Here is a 15,164-nt window from a genome sequence, read left to right as displayed (position 1 = left end):
TGCTCACTTGTGCATTTGTGACTGCGATCTGCCGCCATGCCAAGACCCGCCATAGGAAGCAGCTCTATTGGTTGGGGTAAGGCATTTCACCTCGAGTAGTTGAGGTTAGGATAGCCAATTGGTCAGGGGATAGGACCTGTACAAATGGGATTATGTTACCTTGCGTAAGCATCATGGCCAATAAATGCTATTGAAGGGCGGGTCTTGTCGTGGCCATAGTGGGATTCATAATATCGGCAGGCTGTCGTTTCAATGAACGTTGGCTGGAAGATGAAAAATACAAATTATGGATTAAACAGGGACAAACCCTACAAACCAAAACAAAGTCTGCAAAAAAAGACGTGCAGCTTTTCACAATGGGCGAGTCTGCGCTCTCGAGTCACATGAAGTAAGTTTCAAGTAAGCCAACTGAAGTAGCCTGCTGTACACGTTAGCGCCAGTTAGCGCCTATTTGTTTACGCTAAGCTATCAGCCAGATTGAACCAGCTGAGCAGCCTGCAACAAAGGCTGACTTAGCTAAGAGCTATCTCCACCACTTCCCATGACTCCCCCTGCTGAAACCCCAGTCATTACTTAAGTCCTGAATGGTAGAGGATGTGATCAAGGAGCTCAGCAGAGAACCAGACTCAGCTGTGATTGCGGCTCTACAAGCTCTTCCAATCACCCATCATGCAGCGCAGGATGACCTGACAATCAGCCAGGTTAAGGTTGAAAAGAAGAGTGGAGTCCAGCGCTTCTTCAGTTGGTTCAGGAAAACACTATGCTGCTGTAGCCTGCCTGAAGACGCAGACTGAGAGCCAGATGTACTCTCGCAAGGGGAAAGTGGGAGTTTCCCATAAAGAGATGGGAGGGGAAGCGTAAAGTGCGCCTGTGATGCCCTTCGGCATTTAAGTGTTAACTTGTGCTTCCTGTTTGCAGGTTACTGATTAGCTCAGCTGGGTCTGGTGTGCTGAGGCCACTTAATCTGCAATATCCTCTGTCACTTCTCTCTGCTCTGGCTGTACTCACAGGCACACCAAGGTTTGGTTAGGTTGTCCTAGGTTTGCTTTTTGCTGAATTTACACTTTACAACACCAACACACGCACACCTATTTCACTCATGCACACCCTACACCACTGTCGCTACTGATTTCCATATCCCATTCTGTATATAGTTAATTTGGTCTAATTTGTTTCAATTTGGTAAAGTATTGTTTAAACATTTAACATGGTATTGTCTCCGTCTTTGTTATGATGACCACCTGAGCCAGGTCATGAATAGTGGGTGCTCGTTAAATAAAGTTATATTAGTAGTGGTGAGTTTAGTATTCATTGGTTGGTCCAGGTAAAGGTTGATTTTAGCTGTGCTTCGCAGGGTTTGTTTTTCTTTGTTGGGAGATCATGCACTATGTGTTTTGTTGGAAGTCTTTGTTTGTGAGGTGATTTGTCTGTGGTTAATTCAGAGAATGATTGTTACTGTGTGTTGCCCCGTGGACAGAAGTTTCTCCGTCAGGTTGTAGGGTGCTTTTATCCAGGGATGGTGTCCGTTTTTTTTCTCCTATCAGTGTGGTAGGAAAGTGGCTAGAGCGATTGTCTCGGGGGCACATCCGCTGCAGGGTCGCCAATTTTTGGTTGATCATTCGGGCTGCCGGGCTAATGTCATTGAATGCATATGATGGTTATTATTGCAGCCAATGCCGTGTATAACTACCCACTGCAAGTACCACACAAAGCCTAGGGTTGAGCTTTAGCTAGCTTTTGGCTAGGCAGTTAGGGGGAAATTCTCTGTCGTTGGGCTGACAATTTCTAAAGTGCGACTGTGATGGTTGATATATAGTTTTCTGTATTGTCCTTTGTGATGATGGCTTCAATGTCTGATTTCTTTTTTTTTTTTTTGAGGCGTTCACAGTAGATTTTGTAAATGGTTGTAAAAAGAATCAGTTGTTGGAGATAGATGATCATTATGACATTCCTGAAAAAGCAAAAGGAGAGTTTTGATGTCTTTATTTGAATGTGGTGTGTTACATAAAACTGAGACTGAGTCTGTGCCCATGTCCGTATCTGTTGCAACAGGGTGCAGGCACCAAGTTTAACTTTTGAGCAGCAGAAGGAGCTGGTAGCTTTGCAGTTTGAGCAGGAGACGCATAGCAGGCATTTTGAGAGAGAGAGGAAAAGTTGGAGTTGGAGAAACTTCGACAGGCAGAAAAGCTTGAATTGGAGAAAATGCATCAGGAAACTGAGAGGAGGAAGTTGGACTTGGAGCAGTCAAGGTTGGAGTTAATAAGAGAGGGCAAGCTTGTTCCTGGGGGTTCTGGGGGTCATGATGATACCTCCATGGGCTCTGCACCGGGTGGTTTGGATATTGTTTAATAAACGGGACCCTGATTCTTTTTTCACTCTCTTCGAACACGTGGCTGATGCAAAAAAAGAAAAAAGGCCAGATTCAGACAGGGTGCTGATGCTTCAGTGTGTCCTCACTGGTCGGGCCCAGGAGGCCTATTCGGCTATATGTGGTGAGGATGGCTTGGATTATACGACTGTGAAAGCAGCTGTCTTGCAGTCATAAGAGTTGGTTCCTGAAGCTTATCGTCCGAAGTTCAGAAACTGGGTAAAGGGGGATAAGCAGACCAATGTAGAGTTTGTCTTGATTTTACTTGCCATTTTCAACATTGGTGTTCTGCTACCAAGGTGAGTTCTTTTGTGAGCTTATCATATTGGAGCAGTTTAAAGATGCCACCTCATAAACAAGCAGATAAACTTTGTTATTGCTAAATCTTTGTTTTGACTAACTTGGTGGCTGATCCGTGATAGAAAGAGAGAAGGAGGCCCATTCAATTGCGCTTTTAAATGCGCACAATTTACGGTGTAGTGGGCAGAAAAAGGCGCTGATTACCCGATGAACTGCAGGTTTGGTAAATCCGACATAAGCTTTTGTATCACAAAAAATCATAACATTTATTTTTATGTAAGGATATACAAACAGCCAGGTGACAGGTGACAAAGTTTTTACTACATCCACAAAGAATAAACAAAGGAATGCATCAGAACAATCAAAGTACAATACTCTTGAGTTACTAAGAAACTTTCTAATTATGAATGTATATTTTAATGATTGAGGGTAAGGTATTTAAGGTATTTTCTTTTACTGGGGACATTAGTCCTATTAAATGTGCAAAGTTGACCAAACGTGAGATAAAACTGCACTTCAAATGTTGGCTAATAATAAAAAGGTGAAAGGGGAGAGTATAATTAATAGGATTTGTAGGATAGTACTGGTAAGGTACCCCAATTTAACACTACTGAATGATAGACATTTACATTTCATTAGTGTGATGTTTCCCCCCAAACTTTACTCACTCTAAACACTAAATACATTTGAGATAATAGGCTACAATGTATTACTATGAGAATTGTAATATACTATGATCCGTGAATAAAATGCCAGTGAGTGACCAGCAATTATTAAGTATTATGATACTTGACCTTAAGTCACTATAAAATGCTTTTTAATGTGTCATGATTATTGTTATAAAACATTATGGATATGTACGAGTGCTTATAACTATTTTGTTAGTTTTTTGTTTTTTGTTAGTTACTTTTTTGTCTATTTTGTGCTTATAACTATTTTGTTTAACTAACTGTTTTTATAATGCATTATAGACATGGGCGTCGTAGAAATTGTTATCGATATGGTATATATTTTATAAAATCTGGGTCCACCAAGTATTTCTCACTGTGATAAATCTGATATTCTAAAGCAATGTTGACAGTTAAAAAAACAGTATATGTCGCGGTTATAAGGACTAATATTTATAATCTGATTGAATCAGATTATAAATATGCGCGTGCGTGGTTTGCATGACAAGGTTTTCTGTTCTATGGTCGACAGGTGCTAAATAATAAAAGCACCAAGAACAAGTGAGAGAGAGAAAATACCAGACAGAAAGTACACAAATGGAAGAGGAGAAGCAAGAATAGAAGAGAGTGTTGGAGGAAGAGAAGAAAAACATGAGAGGGCAAGACTTATAGAGAGAAAAGTGCAGCTTGTTCAACTCTGAAACTAAACATCACTTCCTCCTCTGAATGTCCTTCCTTTGTTTAGGTTATCTCTCCTTCGCTCTTCATACCTCCTCCTCCTCCCTACTACTGTTGGAGATCAGTGCCAAGCAATAGAGTTCTTCTGATTATGGAAGAGAGTGGAGGTTTGGAGACAAGGAGGGTAAAGCAACGCTGTAGGGCATGACTGATGGTTTGTTGGTGTTGTGTGTCTTGTGTATGAATAAAAACCAAGGCCTGTAAAATATTTCTGTTCAAATCCTATGTCTTCATATTTTAGCCCTTGAAATTACTTCAGTTTTACAGCCTGAAAATCACATTATCTGAGAAGCAATATTTGGACATTTATTCATAGGCAGCCCAAACTTTGTAGGGTGGAAGAGAAACATGTCCATACGACTGAACCATTACAAGTTTGTACGGTGTGTCCTAGATTTGGAAAAAAAAGTGTTAAAAGACTGAAATTAAGGGTAGCATAAATCTAAGAGAGTGCACCAACTGTTTTCCTGGATTTTGACCCAGAATGAGCCAGCTGCAGGTCGTATGGCTCACATCCTCCCACTCAGTGCTCCTCTCCATAGCTGTCTCGCTGTATGTTACGTTAGGAATCATGAAGAGAAGGTAATAATTCAGGGTTAGTGAAGTGAACCTGTCGAGTGATTTTGTTTGGGGTAATTGTTTTTACATTGACTCAGGCAGGTTAGAGAGCAAGCAAAGTCTACATTTTGAAAAATAAAACTTGTGTTTTGCTTAAATATCTGATCCTTCTGCTATTACGAACACACAATTTTGGCTGTTTATAGCATTATGTCTTTTAATGTGACAAAAACACTAAATAATTTTGACTATGTATTGGTATATATTTTACGGTGGTGTAAGGTGCTGGAAAAAGCTTTAAAATAGATCTTGAAAGTGCTTGAAAAGTGCTTGAATTTGACCTTGGAAAAGGTGTACGAACTGTGAAAACAACAGTGGCGGATTTGATAGACAGATGGTTCACCCAATTACCTGCCAGGTGTTTTTTCGAAAGTGCCTGCCCTTTTCCAAACAGTTTTCAATGACTGCTTCTCAGATGGTTCTGTGTAACAAACAAGAGGGTAAGCTTCGCTTCAGAACTCAAACCTCCTATGGCGCAATTTTGGTGCTACAAAGTGATAATCTCCCGTTAGCGTGCTGCCATTCATTTTGACGTCACTTTGACAGCAAATAACTTTACATCTGAAGCGTTTAAAAACTATTTGTCCATTGTTTATTTCTAAAGAAACACGACAATGTATATAAGGCTCCATTACCTTGTACCTCACGTTATGGCTCCGTAGCAGACGTTTTTGTTAAATTAGGCTAACGATTGTGTCATAACCAAGTCACTTACTGTCACATAGTAGAGTAATTACCATATAGTACAGGAGAAGCTCGCAGGCAGTTACAGCAACTTACATTAGCTGTTTAGGTTTAATTACTAATGTTAACTAGCATGTTAGTTAGCAATAATTAGCCTGTGCCCATGCTATCTCCTTAAATATACCTACGCTCGCCGTCTCTCTAAGATTGGGAATGATTGAGATTTCTCTTGGCACAGCTACCAGAAGACTTACAACTTTCAGACAGGTTGCTCACGTCACATTTACGTTGTCTCTCTCAGTTGGAGGCTGCGCAGTAACGCTCACCGGAAAAGTGCTTCTAATATCCTTCACTGGTCTCCGTCCAGAGCAACGGGATCTGTTGGTCCATTTTATATATGTCAATGGTAACAAACATCTGGCGCGTCAGACTGTGACAGTGTGGAAGAGTATCAAATTTACAGTACATGCAATTGAACAAATTAACTAAACATAAACAAAACAGTCACCTTCTTTATTACATAAACCTTGAGTTCAAAGCTCTTGACGATGAAGACTGAGGGCGTTTTCACACCTGTAGTTCGTCTGCTTTGGTCCGAGTCAGTTGGTGAGGTAATAAACTTGGAGCGATTTGCCCTCGGTCGGTTTGGTTTGGTTTCACACCTGGAAAAATCCAAGCATACCAAAATGCGTCATTACAAATCAGGCAAGAACGTCCAGCCCTCTTATTGGTCGGATATGTCTGGGGGAGGGAGCAAGAAAGTAGGCCTAAATACAGGAAGAAGGTCCTGACTCCTCTGCCGGCATCTGCATTGACATATATAAAATGGACCAATAGACCCCGTTGCTCTGGACGGAGACCAGTGAAGGCTATTAGAAGCACTTTTCCGGTGATCTCTTCCTTTACTGCGCAGCCTCCAACTGACAGAGACAACGTAAATGTGATGTGAGCAACGTGTCTGAAAGTTGTAAGTCTTCTGGTAGCTGTGCCAAGAGAAATCTCAATCATTTCCAATCTTACAGAGACGGAGAGGTATATGTAAGGAGATAACACAGGCACAGGCTAATTATTGATCACTAACATGCTAGTTAACATTCGTAATTAAACCTAAACAGCTAATGTAAGTCGAAACTGCCTGCGAGCTTCTCCTGTACTATACGGTAATAACTGTGCGACAGTAAGTCACTTGGTTATGACACAATCGTTAGCCTATTTTTACAAAAACGTCTGCTACGGAGCTATAACGTGAGGTACAAGGTAATGGAGCCTTTTATACATTGTCGTGTTTCTTTAGAATTAAACAACGGACAAATAGAGTCTTTAAACGCTTCAGATGTAAAGTTATTTGCAGTCAAGTGACGTAAAAAAAAAATGGCGGTCAGTGGAATGCTAACAGGAGGTGATACCTTTGTAGCAACAAAATGGCGCCATCGGAGGTTCGCGTTCTGAAGCGAAACTTACCCCCTTGGGCATCTGTCTCCAATTTTAGCGGCAGCTGGTTTGACCACAGAGATACGAATGACGGACGGCGAGCTTGACTGCAGTCTATTTTTGTGAGAGAAACGAGTACGGATCACGTTCTCACCACAAACGAACCGCTCCAGAGTTCGATTGAAAGCGTACCGAGACCACCTCTTCAAGCAGGTCTCGGCGCACCCGGGTTCGATTGCCGCGTTCTCACCTGCCCAAATGAACCGCACCAGCGGGGCAAACAAACTCTAGTTTGATTCAACCGAACTAAAGGCTGTCGGTATGAAAACGCCCTGAGATGCGGTTGAAAGTCCTAGAAAGCTAGTAAGTGGATTTTTTTAGTTAAAACTGACCGTGAGATGCAGTTGAGCCACGTTTTACTTACTTGTCTTCAAGATGAAGTTTGTGCAAAGGGGTTGAGCTTTCATCATGAAGACTGTACCAACAGAAACAGCTAGCAATTCAAGCTTAAATAAAGAGTGACCATGAGACTTTCAACCACAAATCATGGTCTTCTTGATGATGCGGTTGAAAACTCTGAAGACCGTGACATGTCATTGAGCTTTCAACTGCAAAACCAGCCTTGAGACTATATTTCATCTTGTGTACAGTTAGGTGGACTAAATATTACAGTAATTGGCTTGCTGCTTGCTTTTGGAAATCATGTGCGCTCAAGGTTCTTACCTCCCATTTGAGCTCCAAACACCTATGACCTTGTGAGTCCACAGGTTCTTTCAGAGAGACCGAAAATGGACAGTACAGTCTGTAATTCCCAACACATAAAAATAGCTACTCTGTTGTTAATTTAAGAAAATATTTTTCTTAAGTGGTACCATTCGTGCTGTTTTCAAGCTTTGCTTTATGTAAAGATGTATCATGTCTTGAATGTCTTATACATGACATATTATTCATGCTCATCATATTTGACTATCTCCTCTTGGAAAATAATCATCTCTGCAATTGCTTTAAAGCAACACTATGTAACTTTTCCCCTCTTCGGTCCCCCTACAGGTTGTCTCATTGGAACTACAGCCGCGTGAGCTGAGACCAAAGTGGGAAAAGTTACATAGTGTTGCTTTAAAGGGGTGATAGAATGATTATATAGGGTATTTAACACTGTTCCTTAAGGTCTCCTAATAGGGTATGTAACATTGGTTGGGCTGAAAATGTCCCAGGTGCTATTTTTTTGGCCCTTATGCATCCCTGTGTAATGGCTCTATTTGGAATGACAGCTTTTCTTCCAAATATGGTATGCTCATGAATATTTAGATGAGCTGCGCGCTGACTGGTTGAGGAACCACATACACATACATTGACAGCAGGTCTCATATTTCACACACACACACACACATACACACACACACATACAGCTGCCCGGTGCGCAGCGCACACACAAATACAGACACACACACACACACACACACACACACACACACACACACACACACACACACACACACACACATTGTCTGTTACATGCCCAGACATGCCCAGGTGCAAGCGGTTAAAACAGCCAAACTAGTCTTGTTGTAACGTTACCCTTGGGACATAAAAACCTCCACCAAAGAATCACAACTCTTGACGTCAGATTTACCCGTTTTCAGAGGCAGTTTCAAATTGTGAGATTTGCAGAGGAAAGAGGTGTCAATGGGATTTTGAGGTTCTATGTATGTCCTATTTACCCTCCAAACTGTCGTTTTTCAACTACGACAAGGCAAAATCGGTTTTGCATTCTATCACCCCTTTAAAGCAGCGATCCATACCGGCAATATGTGGAGTGGACTTATAGGGATTACAGGGTGTTCTCATCAGCGGGTCTCCATGGAATGACTCCCTGTAGTTAAACACGAATAGCTTGTTTTCATTGAACAGGCTCTGAAATCGAATGGGCCGTCTTTGTGTGAGTGGATGTGCTGTTTCTGCTCTGTCCACTGTGTGTAGAGCCTGATGAGAACGGTTATGAAGCAGGTTCAAGGGAACAAACATTAGATCAGAGGGAATTTGATTGTTTTTTTATTCACAGCTGGAAGATACTGATTCCTGTGTGTGTGTGTGTGTGTGTGTGTGTTTGTGTGTGTGTGTGTGTTTTGAAGATGATTATCCATGTTCAGATGTTAAAGGTTGCAAAAGGGCAGAAATGTGGGGCAGCTATTGTCTGACTCATTTTCCTTCGTGACTGCCGACGAGATTAACTTTCCAGCGACGTCACGTCACTGAACTCTTTTGTCCTCTCATTTTATTTAATATCACATTACATATACTTTGATCACAAAACGATTCACAGCAGTACAGCAAGGCAGACACAGACAGACATGAGAATGGACGACAGCTAATGCTAGATTCTACTGCAGTGTCCTCATTGAGTTACCAACAATAACACAAAGAAATATTAAACACATCAATAATAAGGAAAATGTAACAATCTTACAGTCGTTGTGATTGCCTGTGTAGGTGTTTGAGGTGCAAAGTACAAGAAAAATCACTTTACAGGTTGAACTAATCAAGCATCACACTGTGTTTTGCTTGATTGTGTCGAAATAAGAAATCAGCCCACAGTGTAACTAAGAGCCTGCTCATTTGGGGTTTGATCATTTTCAAGAATACTTGTTGCCACGGAGATTACTTCCGAAGTGGCATGTTTCACAAAAAGTCTGTGATATATCTGTCTGTGCTAAATCATAGCTGTTCATAAGTTTGGAGGGGATTACAGTGTCACACAGCAACGTGATTTAAAAAATGGCACCAAAGAAAATATGGCATACAAAGTTGACCGATAAAGGAGCATTTAATTTAGTATCAAAGGAAAAGTTTGACACTTTGAGGAATGACGGGCTGCACGATTATGGGAAAAAAAATCATAATCACAACTATTTTAGTCAATATTAAGATCACAACTATTTAACACGATTTAGTCATTGATTTTTGGAAAGATGTTGCATTTATGGAACAGTTAAACAAATCAACAGTGAAAACACCCTTAATACTTTTCCTGTTGAACTTGTTAAATTCCCTTTCAGAACACAAGCCAAAATGAGAGTTTACTTGCAAAATGTAATGTGCAAAATAATCGTTTCCCGATTCCATTGTTTTTGTGATCGTTAGGAGCCGAAATTGAAATCGCTATCAAGAGTTGAGTTGAGAAGACGGATACCACTGTTTGTATGGAGAATGGTATCGATATTCTCATCCAACTCTCAGCCAGAAAGCAAATAATTGTTTTCCAAAATGTCAAACTTTTCCTTTCACAGAGCACATCACTTATTGCCATCTTTGTGAATCATAACCAGGCTGGGCGGTGCGTCTGCCACTCTTCTCTCTCTCAGACCCTGAGTGAGAACATTTTGGACGGATTGAGACACTCTGAGCAGGAGCTCCTTCAGTCCAGCTCTGTACTCTTTTCGGATCAGGCAGTAGAGCACCGGGTTAAGACAGCTATTTGCATGAGCTAAGCACACAGTCAGGGGGAAGGCGTAGGCCTGGGCGTTGTAGAATGCTTTACTAAAGGGCACCAAGTCAAATTTGATCAGCACCCCCCACAGGGTAAGAGCCTGGTTGGGTAGCCAGCAGATGAAGAAGGACAGGACTACAATGGTGACGGAGCGGGTGACTTTGGAGCGGTGGCGGAGGCGTCCTCTCTCAGACTCTGACCTCTCCGTGCTCACCATGCTGCCTACGCTGCGCCGGCTCAGGATGAACCTCAGGAGGAGGAGGTAGCACACGGAGATGACAATCAAGGGAACTACGAATCCCAGGAGGACTTTCTGTGTTTGATAGAGTCCGAGCAGAACCTGAGGATCCCAGTGGCTTGAATCGGAGTCAGAGAAGCGCACTAAGCACAGCTCGTCATCTGTAGACACCTGTAAGCACAACAACATAGAGGTTGCAAACCCAAACAGAAAGCGTGACGCGAATGAAATAGGGCTGGGTTTAACAAGATTTAAATTGATTTTCATTCAAGTGATCCAATAGCGATTCATACAATCCAGAATCGATCTTTGTCTGCGAGGGAAAGACTGGCATGGCCATTTTAAAATTCACTGACTGTATATCAGTCTTTTTTTCAGTATTAAAAAGTGCATTAATGTAACCGCTTTTGGTCAATTCTTCATGTAAACATTGACATTTGGAATAATGCAACAGGTTACAGGAAACCTTGTACAATTGTAGAATCTCTTTCATACCCAAGCAAAATTGGTTTTGCAACTGAAATATCCCAAATCGGCATTGAATCGGAAACGTAATCGCATCGGGACTTTGTGAATCGGAATCGAATCGATTTGGGAAATCGGTGGCGATACCCAGCCCTAGAATCAAATCGGGGGTCAGTCTGAATTCAACGCACCTGGACTGTGGTGGAGTAGAAAGCATGAGGCAGCGTAGCCACCAGTGACACCGCCCATATGGTTAAACTGGCCCATTTGGCATGAGCAGTGGCGATGCCAGGGCTGCCCATCTTCAGAGAGGTAACCAGGGAGTGGTAGCGGGTCACGCTCATGGCGGTGAGGAAGAAGACGCTGGCGTACATGTTCAGGGTGGTGACCGAGCTGACGATCTTGCACATGACCTGGCCAAACGGCCAGCGGAAGTCCAGCACGGTGTCCACGGCCCAGAAGGGCAAGGTGAGGACAAACTGGAGGTCCGTCAGCGCCAGGCTCATCACGAAGCAGTCGATGGAGGAGTGGCGATGGCCCCGGCGGCGCGAGTGCAGCAGGAAGAGGGCCAGCAGGTTACCTACAAGCCCCAGAACACACACCACCAGGTAGACCAGGGCAATGACAACTCGTACCTGCAGTCGTGGAAGAAGTACTCCGATGAATAAAAGTACTAATACCACATTGTAAAGAAATACTCTGTTACACGTTAAAGACCTGCATTGAAAATGTTTAGTAATGTTAGGGCTGCACGATATGAGGAAAATATCCAATCGCGATTATTTTGACTAACATTGCGATTGCGATGTTGGAGGGAACGATTATTTGTGTATCATTATTTACATTTTCATTGAAAAATATTAAAATGAAGATGATTATAGTGTGATTTTTGCGAGGTTCAGTGCAAAACAAAGTTTTTTTTTCTTTATACTGTAGGACACAATGTATAGGCTGGGGTGTCTCTGTAGCACCACAGAACTTAATTCAGAATGCTTTGACACATATTTTGCCTTTGACAAATGTTGCGATTTGGATATTGCTGTAGTCCATATTTCGATTTCGATTAAATTGCGATTTATTGTGCAGCCCTAAGTAATGTTATGTAAAAATAAGTATCAGGAAAATGTGCTTCAAGTATTATTATTATTATTATTATTATTATTATTATTATTATTAATAAAAGTAAAAGTAGGCTACTCAATGCAGAAAAATCCTCACATTTTAGAAACTTGAAACGATCAAAACACTTATATATGTTATATGTTATATTGTTGGGAACTTAAATTTATAATAACATATTTCATAAACTACATATGTTTTTTGTGCAAAAGTCTTTATTTGTAAAGTAAAGCTGTCAGATTAATAAAAAGTAAAAAGTGCAATATTTGGCTCTGACATGTAGTGGAGTTGAAGTTAAGGACAAGTACCTCAAATTTGTACATAGGCTACAGTACTTGAGTAAATGTACTTAGCTACGTTCCACCTGCACTGCGTACCTGTCAAACACATGCAATCATTTCGTGTTTTGGCATCTTGGACCTAAATGGTCACACAAGTGCACACAAGGACATTCAAAAAAGTCAAAATACAACATGTATCCTCCAAGCACTTTTCTTGTTTAGGCGATTCATGCCATATGAATTTCCATTTCTATCCATGTGGATTTGTACATTTTTTATCTCAACCTACTGCCAGGTTTGCGCCGTCTGGGTGCAGGTCCAGCGAGGACTCCTTGGAGAGGATGAGGAGCCAGCAGTTGAGTGAAAGGTTCAGAGCTGCGAGATTAGAGGCTGTTCCCGTGAGGCTGACGACTCCCGAGATGTCGTCCTCTTCTCCTCCGCACACGTTCAGAGCGCCCAGGGGCCCGGATGCGCTGCTGTTGCTCTGCATGCTTCTGCAGAGGAAAAATGCTTCTTTTGTCTTAAAAACAAGTTACGGCAGCTTTCCCGTCCGCTTTGCGGCTAATTTCCAGAGTGTGGGTGCGCAGGTGTGGACGCATACAGTCCCCCATCTCCTTCGTTCTGTATTTTAGTTTGGTTCAAAGCCTCAGAGTGGCTTGAGTTATCCGAGTCATTTCTAAACTTGCTCGGATTTTACACGCAGGGAAACCGTGATTTGTCCGTGACAGCCTAATTAGGAGAGTTCTGCTGAAATCTGCTGTGATGCAGACGCATCTTCTGATGCTGACAGCATGCTGAGGCTTTTATAGCCTACCCGCTGGGGCTCTCCTCCACCGCTCGATGGCGCACTGCCGGAGCGCGCACATGGAGGCTGCAGTATGTATTAGATACTGAACATTAATGAAGCTCCACTAATTTGTTTTTGTTAAACTCAGGTTGAGCCACTTCTCTGCTCGGTTTCTATTAAAAGATACAATCAGATGTCCCCCCACCTCTCTGATGACTCATGAGTAAACAAACAGGGAAAGGCTTGTGGTATATGGTGGGGGAAATATTAGCAGTCTGGTGCACTGCAAACAGAGTGTTTTCTGAACTGTCTTTGCTCTTAGGTAAATGATTGTTGTTGCTCAGAAAAACATGACTTCCAAAGTGTGTTTCCACTTTTAAATTTAAATTGTATATATGCCATGAGCTTGCTATTCATTGTTTTTCATTTGTTTTCCCTTTTTGATGGAGCCATTAATGTTATGTCCCAATATCACCTGTAATATTTCTGCATATGATGTGAAGGTAAATGACTCAGGATGGTATTTTCAGAAAGGTTTTGGAGGTGGTGAGGGGTGTTGGTGAGTGGGTGTGTGGGTGTGTTTGATTTGCATTCCTTATAGGTCACTGTCATTATTCACACAATGCACCGCTTTTGTCAGCCCAGCTGTGCGTGAGTTGAGAGAAAAGGGAGGTTAGAAAATTAGAATTTCAGCACTTAATAATAATAATAGGGTTGTTGAAAGCAGTGGATCTTAACCATGTCTGATCATTCTCCTCTAATTTGTCAATTGGTACCTGCTGATGATTTTGCTTTTGAGTGCATCTTTCCGTGTCACACCCTAAAAAGCGTCAAAAGAGCCATTTTCTCAAGCAGCCTCAGTAGTCCAGCCTGGATGTGGTAGGACACTCTGTAACTCCATGAGTGATCCTCCATCATCTTATTTGATCCGATTTAAAGTCCACTCAAGTCAGTTGGGAGCTATTTATTCTCATCTCTGTTTCTTTGTCTGGCTCTATTAGCAATCAGGAACAACTTGAAAAGAGAACACCAATCATTTGTTGACAGTTTCCTTTAATGTGTTACCAATACCGAGATGGATGGAAATGCAGATATGGTTGGAGTCCGACCCTAGCTCTCAGTGGTGAGCTGATCATTGGCATTCTGCTGAAGCTTTCTGAGACTCTTAATGAGGTCATTTAATTTTCACTTAAGTTTCAATTAAGTTTTTGTTTTTCACGGCACCTAAAAAAACAATGGGATATGGATTGAGCTATTCCTCTTTTCTCCCCCTAACTTTGTCTATAGTCAAGGTGAGGTTGAGCATGTACAGTAAGTGAAAAGAAGTTTTGTTTTTGTATGTGTGGAAGTGAACATTTCTGTTAGTAAAGGTGAAAATACAGTACATAGATTATGTCCAGATTTTATAAATATAAGGATAAAGACTTCTTGCCCAAGTAAGTTACACTAACAAGGAATTTGCCTTGGTGGACGAGGCATGGAATTAATAATAATAAGTTTATTTGATATAGCACCTTTGACAGACAAAATCATCATAAAGATTTGTAACAATACTGTACAGTAGGATCCAACAGAAAATAAGCAAGGAAAAAAATATTGAAAGACCAATGAAAATCATTTAAAAGATTTAAACCTAAAACCCAAAGGTACAAACATGAGCGAATTTAAACAAATATAGCTCTCCTGATAAAAGCTTTTCCACGTTAATGTAGTCATTCCTAATAATCAGACACTCTTCTCAGAATCATTTCACTGAGAGCTCCTGAAGCTTTACAGTCAGTCTTTGTTAGTCAGTTCTTGGCTGACCAAGGACACTTAATCTCCTCCCTCTTTGTCATTCTTTGGAGCATGTCGTAGACAAAGTGATTTGAGTGCACTCTCTGAATGGCTCCCTATAGCAGCAGAGAAAGGCGAAGATCCAATCAGTGACTGTGTCCTTGCTTCAGAAAGTTGACCCATGTGGTCAAACTAGTATTCAGA

General features: G+C 41.6%; 1 protein-coding gene across 1 annotated transcript; it reads right to left on the bottom strand.

Moving 5' to 3' along the window:
• Positions 1–9,210: 9,210 nt before the first annotated feature.
• Positions 9,211–12,887, bottom strand: LOC114565186 (relaxin-3 receptor 1). Its single transcript, XM_028593082.1, has 3 exons — positions 12,687–12,887; positions 11,189–11,632; positions 9,211–10,703 (listed from the first exon to the last, which is right to left on the bottom strand). Exons 1-3 carry the CDS (start codon positions 12,885–12,887, stop codon positions 10,101–10,103), a joined length of 1,248 nt encoding a protein of 415 aa, XP_028448883.1. The 3' UTR covers positions 9,211–10,100.
• Positions 12,888–15,164: the final 2,277 nt, after the last annotated feature.

This window comes from Perca flavescens, chromosome 12, assembly GCF_004354835.1.
Source record: "Perca flavescens isolate YP-PL-M2 chromosome 12, PFLA_1.0, whole genome shotgun sequence".
Lineage (NCBI taxonomy): Eukaryota > Metazoa > Chordata > Actinopteri > Perciformes > Percidae > Perca > Perca flavescens.
The sequence above is the reverse complement of the archived record's forward strand: the minus strand, read 5'-3'. Positions and strand labels throughout refer to the sequence as shown.